The 7,914-nt window shown below is 36.9% G+C and overlaps 1 protein-coding gene across 1 annotated transcript; it reads right to left on the reverse strand.

Moving 5' to 3' along the window:
• Positions 1-288: 288 nt before the first annotated feature.
• LOC110465923 (elongation factor 1-beta-like) lies at positions 289-7,868 on the reverse strand. Its single transcript, XM_021522100.1, has 6 exons — positions 7,707-7,868; positions 6,624-6,749; positions 3,833-4,017; positions 2,034-2,159; positions 1,372-1,439; positions 289-537 (listed from the first exon to the last, which is right to left on the reverse strand). Exons 1-6 carry the CDS (start codon positions 7,784-7,786, stop codon positions 448-450), a joined length of 675 nt encoding a protein of 224 aa, XP_021377775.1. The 5' UTR covers positions 7,787-7,868; the 3' UTR covers positions 289-447.
• Positions 7,869-7,914: the final 46 nt, after the last annotated feature.

Genomic DNA, 7,914 nt, shown 5'->3' on the forward strand with positions numbered 1-7,914 from the left:
ATTTTTGCACCAAGTTTTTGTACATGAAAAAACGCATGCATTCCCACACTGCGGAATGTTCCACTTTTACAGTACATGTATATTTGACACCTGTAATAATTGTTTCAATACAATTGACACCTGTAATAATTGTTCCAATACAATTGACACCTGTAATAATTGTTTCAATACAATTGACACATGTAATAATTGTTTCAATACAACTGTTCTACCAATGAACATTGCAACACTTACATTCATCTGAATCAGAATAATTGAACAAACTCAAATCAAAAGCTAAACTATTCGGTGTTTTCTGCAGTATTTATTACATGCAATTTAAGAGCACTTTAGCCACGAGTAATGACTGTCCCTGTTATAAGTACGGTGTTCGACAGACAACTGTCCCTGGATGTTATAGGTACGATGTTTATTGGAGTCATATATCACTATCAAAAGTCACTGATCTTATATCTTCTGGAACAAGTGGATATCCACAGACTGCACAAAATCCTCAAAGTCAGTTTCAATCTTTTCTGTGATGTCATCCACACTCACCTGCAAGTAACCAATGAAAAAATATAAACATCAGCAGACACAACAGCTTAAGTTACTGTAGAAAACACTTGTTTCTAACTTAAAACTTTAACTGCCTTACCACCTCCCTCCCCCACCCAAAGTCTATTTTTAGTAACAGTAAAATTGACCTTAAAAACTATTAACAACTATTGCCTATTTTCTGGGAAATCTCTGTAACTCCTTACAACAATTTCCTTGAGCAGAAGTAGCTTAAATTACAAATCTTATTTTTCTTTAATGTTTGTCAAGCTGGTGAACCCACACATAATATAACAAGGCATCACAAGTGATACAAATCCCCTCGCATTCACACATTATGACATATGTAAGAGGAAATGAAGTCGCTAGAGCGATGACAAGTTTTTTCTAAAAGTAGCAAAAGTGACCTTGACCTTTGACGCAGTAACCTGAAACGCGAACTTGTTCAAGATATTGCCATACCAAACACTTGTTTCAAGTTTCATGAAATTCTGTGTGGAATGAAGTTTGAAGAGCGATGACAAAGAGTGTAACATACGTACTACGGGCGGAATCCTACATCCCCTCAAACTTTTGTTGCGAGGAGATAATAATATACCACATTTATTAGTTGTAAGAATGTGACATGTAATTGTCAAAACATTTCCATTGGATTAACAAGTATGATCAGTAATTGATGAGTGAAAATGTTGTATTTACAATCACATGTTAGATTTAATCTCGTCCACAATCCAGGTAAGAAATGAATTTGAAATATATATTCTACGCTGTTGTAGAATTGTATTCCCTATACCTAATATGACGGACTCTGTTGATCCAAGGATTATGACCTACCTTGGCATCCTCTACCACCATGGAAATTTGTAATTTCTTGATACCAAAAGCAACAGGAATTAGTTTACCTAAAAATGAAATGGATAAAATTTTCAGCATCATACTCCCACATCAAATTTCTTAAATATTTTTAGAAAAGGTTGTCTTATCATATTTAACCCATGAGACTTCTTTAAGAGACCCAACATCATTTATTTGCACAAGCATGATAGCCCACCTCCTCGCCATAGGTCTCTTGCCTAGTCAGAAGAAGATACTAGCTAAATATTTTCTTTTAGATCTTAAGAAGCAGCCATTTAAGTGTTATGAAAAATATGACCTGTGACCTTGAATATAGTTTAATGTTGTTTATGTCCCCAACCCTTTTACCCGTTGCCATGCTAGTAGGCTACTGGCCAAATATCATGACAATAGGCCTGGTGGACTTTCTGGAAAAAAGGTTGTGCGAGTCCAGAGTTTGATGTTATAATCCTATGGCAAAAACAAATACCGGTATTGGTCTTTTGAGGGATTCGGGAGATTTTCTACAAAAGCTATTTACAATTGCACGAATGCCCAGACAAAGTCATTACCAATGATAATTTTTTCCAGTGCTTTATTTTAAGGAAATCCCTGTCGGTCAAAAATCCCTTTTTTAACATTGGTGTTTTCTGGTCACTTACTTGTTCCCCAAAGGAGACCATCTTTTACAATGGTGCGGACTTTCTTTTCTACATCTGCCATGTCTGTTTCATCATCCAAGGGTTTGATATCTAATACTATACTACTCTTTGCAATAACAGCTGGCTCTGAAATGTCAAGTCAGTCATCATTTAACAGGCAATTGTTGTTAATCAGAATATACCACTCAAACACATACATAAACAAGGTTAACACCTTCTGTGGGTGATGCATGTATACTTCAAGTTTGATCAAGATATCTTTAACGGTTTAAAATTTACAGGCCGGACAAGAATTAACTGAAAAAGTTGCACTTATTTGACCTTTGACCTTGAGGTGAAGTTCACAGTGACCTAATTCCAGTGCACTGTGCATTCACACCTTCTGTTGTGGGTGATGCATGCATACCTAAAGTTTCATCAAGGTATCTTTAACGGTTTAAATGTCATTGCCCAAACAAGTTAGATTAGAAGAACCAGAAGAAGAAGGAGAACCAGAAGAAGAACCAGTACTAAAACAATATGTCTCCCTTCATTCGAAGGGGAGACATAATAAGTCTTTTAATTATGGTCAGATTGCAGTGCGATTACATTACCACCACTGATTAAGGGGCCATAATTCAGTAAAGGATTTAGTCGGATAAAAGTGGTAATCCAACAGAGTTCTCATGGTAATTAACCTTCCTATGAAGTTTGAAGTTTCCATTTCTGAAATTGAATAAAAGGGCACAACTCTGTAAACTACAATAGTACCATGGTTGTTATCCAACTTGTCCAAGCTTCATGCTAACTAACCTTCCAAGAAGTTTGAAGTTAATCCGTTGAAAATTGCTTGAGATATCGAGCAAACACTTTTTCAGCAATTGATTAAAGCAGCATAACTCAGTAAATTACAGTCAGATAATGGTGGTTATCAAACTTGTTCGTTTTCCCATGGTAACCTTTCAATGAAGTTTGAAGTTAATCATTTGAAAATTACTTGAGATATCGAGTGGACACTAGTACTGTGCACGCCCACCCGCCCGCTTGGTCAGGTGATAACATAATGTCCCGTCTTTCGAAGTGCGTATAAAAATATAGCAACAGTGTAACCTCATCCCTACTAAGGTCTAATTACGCTGTAACCTCACCCCTACTTATAGGTCTAGTTACACTGTAACCTCATCCCTACTTATAGGTCTAATTACACTGTAACCTCATCCCTACTTATAGGTCTAGTTACACTGTAACCTCATCCCTACTTATAGGTCTAGTTACACTGTAACCTCATCCCTACTTATAGGTCCAATTACGCTGTAACCTCATCCCTACTAAGGTCTAATTACGCTGTAACCTCACCCCTACTTATAGGTCCAATTACGCTGTAACCTCACCCCTACTTATAGGTCCAATTACACTAACCTCATCCCTACTTATAGGTCTAATTACGCTGTAACCTTATCCCTACTTATAGGTCTAATTACGCTGTAACCTCACCTCTACTTAGGTCTAATTACATGGTAACCTCACCTCTACTTATAGGTCTAATTACACTGTAACCTCACCTCTACTTAGGTCTAATTACATGGAAACCTCACCTCTACTTAGGTCTAATTCCACTGACATTACTTCTACTTAGGTCTAATTACACTGTAACCTCACCTCTATTTAGGTCTAATTACATGGTAAACTCACCTCTACTTAGGTCTAATTACACTGTAAACTCACCTCTACTTAGGTCTAATTACACTGAACATTACTCCTACTTATTACACTAACTTTGCCACTAATTAAATCTTATAACACTCTAACAGTGTACCTACTTTTAGCTTTCTTTGCTGCGTATTCAGCTAATCTTTTCTCTTTTAGTGCTTTTGCATCTTCTTCCTCTTCAGAGTCTGAACCAAACAGATCAATGTCGTCATCCTCCTCATCATCATCATCACATTTAGCCTTAGCGTCTCCTGAAGGTCCATACTGGCCTACATCTTTCTTCTGACCACCAAATCTAAAATTATTAGATCAAGACATCAAGTCTATACTGACAACGACTTGGATCACAAAGGTATATCCACATTTTTGATGGTTTGCACCAGTTTCTAACATTTAGTGAAGCCACAATGATTGTCTAATGTGGCCTCATCATATTCTTGTCTGCATCATAACAACAAGAGGCTTAGGGCCTGTATCACTCACCTAGACCATTTTTTTTAATTGTGGTAAAATTTCACATTGTAATAAATCCAGGGGCAAAATCCAGGGACCAATTCTACTAGTATGAAGGTGATTTCCTGTATGTGCCCAATAAGTATGGTAATAGTGTATGTGGTGATAAATCTTGACCCCAGGACTTAGTCCTCAGGTGTATTCATCATGGGTGTATCAAGTCTCTTTATGCCCAGCAGTTGTATAAATATGTTATAGGGTGGAGGTTTTAACTGTTTCCATGTTACGTGATCAGTTAGAAATAATGCCAACTGAATAACTGAATTCATGCATATTCAAACCTAAATGGTGCATCTCTGTTTTTGTGCCATAAGCTACAGGTATCAACTATAACACTGCCAGGTCAGCAAGGGCCCCTCAAGGTGCCTGACCGTAGCCCTAAAGGTATATTTTTAGTAACCATGACCTTGACCTTATTAAACCCCTTATTTACTTAATATCACTATATATATTGACTGTAGTGTAACCTGTACGTTGAAAAAAGTTGGGACATTTTAAAAGACCGTGGCTGCAAAAACAAGTAGAAGGTGAGTTCTCAGAACATGTTAGGGTTTTTTCTACTTTTTAGTAGAACGTTTTAGTGATCAGCGAATGCACTGAAGCAAAAGATAATAAAAAATATAAACTTTATTTATTTTACAACAATTATGAAACAGGTTATTTCAAGTGCGCTATCCACTGCACCACCCGACCATAATGGATCTGAGTACGTGTTATGAAATGCTAAAATTCCACTCCAGAAAACGTAGATAGATATTAAAGTAGTGTTTGAAAGGTGACTGGAGCCAGCAACAGTGGTTTTCAAGAAGATAAGTAGGATTCCGATATAAGGCGGATTGTTAATGCTACACGTATATATTTCTGTGCATCACTTCCAGAAGAACGCCATCATAACTTAAGTGATAGGTTACATAGTTCAACAAAAATATCTGTTGACATATATGTATGTGTACATACTTGTTAATGATCTGTAATTTGGACAATAATAAGTTCCACTGATATGCTAATGAGCTGGACAAAACTTATACTGGGTATATACTGTTCCAGCTCTAGTTGTGACCAAGTGACTAATTCCCCAGAGGCAAGGCCTGACACCAGGGCCAATATGTGCACAATATGTACTGCAATTATCACACGAAAAACCATAGAGTGCCCGAGATGGGTGGAAAGACAGAGGAACACAAACATTGTTATCAAGTTTGAAGGAATTTGGCTAATATTTGCTAGAATCATTAAGCGGAAGCTGCAGATAATGATGTTTTTCGTTATTCAAGGGGCAACAACTTCGCCAAATGGGGTCTGCTGCAAGTGGTCATCAACCTTGACAGAGCCTATAAGGCATTTAACCCTGTGACCAAGTTTGAAGAGAATTGGTAACATTTGTTGTAGTTATTGCACGGAAACGAAACTCTGCAGATAATTATGTTTTTCGTTATTCAAGGGGCCATAACTCCGCTAAATGGGGTACACTGAAAGTGGTCATCGAACTTGGCCGAGCCCTTAAGGCATTTAACCATGTGACCAAGTTTGAAGAAATTCGGTTATGATTTGTTGTAGTTATTGCTCGGAAACGAAGCGTGACAGACAGACAAACCCAAATTAATATCCCCCGTTTAGGTGAAGGCGGGGGATAAAAATAAGGTTAATCATAGTGGTGTTCCCATCAATCGAGTTCGTCGAGTATTGGTTAGTTGGACCAGCTAACTTGATGATATCATTGATTATTCCTAGTTATTTTCTGTTGAATTATTGTGTTTGAAGGTCCATTTCAAACTCATATTGCTATCGTCCCTGATTATCTCGGTTAAAAGGCACGTAGTGTACACTTTGGAGCAGAGGGGCCAATGATAAACAGTACTCTCTATATGAAGTCAGCAGTCTGCAAAATTTGCAGAAAGGAATATGAATTTAATGGTACTGGCTCAGTAAGTCTAACATTATCGTAGTGTACATGGGAGTCAAATGTCCTTACGAGAGCTACATTCAGTAAAAGAATTTGCAGTTTTGTTATTTTAAAAGTGACTGAAATGAAACTAAAACCAAACATTTTGCAGTTTTTTTATCATTATAATATGTAGTTACACACTATTGTAATTTATGTTCACACATTTTAGGTTTATTTCATTGTAACAGATTATTAATCGGTTATGATGAACAGATGATCGATCATGAAATTTCTACTGATTCCCACCTTAATGATAAAATAGTTAAAGGTTCAAGGTGATATTGATACGTTTGATGACGCTTGTATTTCTATGCATCATAACAATAAAGGTAATTCATAAAGTTGAACCAAGATTATGTACTGATAGAAGGACAGACAGGTAAAAAGCAATACTCTCTCCACTAGATGTAAAGAGGGCATAAAATGATGCATTAATTACTTACCCTTTTTTCTCAGCATCACTGTAAGATTTGATGTGGTTGAACCATCTCAGGGCATGAGGTAGATCAGCATTGGGAGCCTTGGAAACTGCATTGAACACCACCACATCAGCTTGAGAAGGCTGGTATCTACAATACAAACAACACCACCACATCAGCTTGAGAAGGCTGGTATCTACAATACAAACAACACCACCACATCAGCTTGAGAAGGCTGGTATCTACAACACAAACAACAATTACATGGATTACTTCTTTAATTTTGTTTCTTGCTGTTCATTACAGATTTTAAAATATCAGCAGCGACAATTAATATCAACACAAGGAAAATTAAATAAATCGTTCAGTTGTGGAAATTAAAATGGAACCAAGACAGATTCATGTGGTAGTATTTTAGTTACAAATGGGTGATTTTTTAAACTGAAATATAGGGGAACTAGGGGAAACGGAACTAGCCTGTATATATCCATGACTTGGCCGTTACAATACCCTTTTGATAGCTAGGATGTATATAACAATAGTTCTTAGGAATTGCTCAGTCATTTGAAAGTGAAAATAGAATTAACAAACCAATCATAACGATTGAAAAAAATACACATTTCTACAGATATGTACAATACAATTAACAATTTGTTTCATTTATTACATTATGTATTTGTATGAATATCTACCCATGTTTCCACGTCTATGTCTGATGATGATCACTCCCGGTTCAGACACTAAAAACGATCTGGTAATAACAAAACAAGAGGCCCAATTGTCATTAATGTAACATTTAGGCTGACAACCAGATACCCCCCGTCTCTGGCACAGTCACACATGGGCAGAGTTTTGGTCCTCGGTCGTTTGGTACGGAGATGTTTCGATACTTGTAACAGATTTCTCAGTACTTCCCATGCATAAGTCATTTCAATAACAAATATTAACTTTTCATCTTTGTACTTTGTTTGCTTATCGTGAAGCTGAGTTCACAACCTTGATATCTGATAATGTGAATATTGACAGGCGACTACCGGTGTGCATGTGCTTGGACTTGTTACGATAAATTAACAATTATAAACCAAAACAATCAACAAAAATGTTTACCCTTCAATGTAACTTTTGTCGGTCACGAATGCGTCCAGTGCTTGCTGTCCAGCACGGCTTTTTAAATCCCCAAAACCCATTTTTAATGTGCCTGATGATGACTTCAACGTGGTCTCCACACCGCACGGTCTTGAAAGACCGGAAGTAGAAACTATTCCGGCATTTATCGACAGCATACATATTGATTGCAACGTTCAATTTCAAACAC

The sequence above is a fragment of the Mizuhopecten yessoensis genome, unplaced genomic scaffold (assembly GCF_002113885.1).
Source record: "Mizuhopecten yessoensis strain PY_sf001 unplaced genomic scaffold, ASM211388v2 scaffold11107, whole genome shotgun sequence".
Classification (NCBI taxonomy): Eukaryota; Metazoa; Mollusca; class Bivalvia; order Pectinida; family Pectinidae; genus Mizuhopecten; species Mizuhopecten yessoensis.

Excerpts from the sequence above, each read along its gene's own strand:
- LOC110465923 (XM_021522100.1), bottom strand. The coding sequence starts at position 7,786 with ATGGGTTTTGGGGATTTAAAAAGCCGTGCTGGACAGCAAGCACTGGAC. Across the intron at positions 4,018-6,623 it reads AGTGATGCTGAGAAAAAAGG|ATTTGGTGGTCAGAAGAAAG; the intron begins GTAAGTAATTAA and ends TAATAATTTTAG. Across the intron at positions 2,160-3,832 it reads CGCAGCAAAGAAAGCTAAAA|AGCCAGCTGTTATTGCAAAG; the intron begins GTAGGTACACTG and ends TTGACATTTCAG.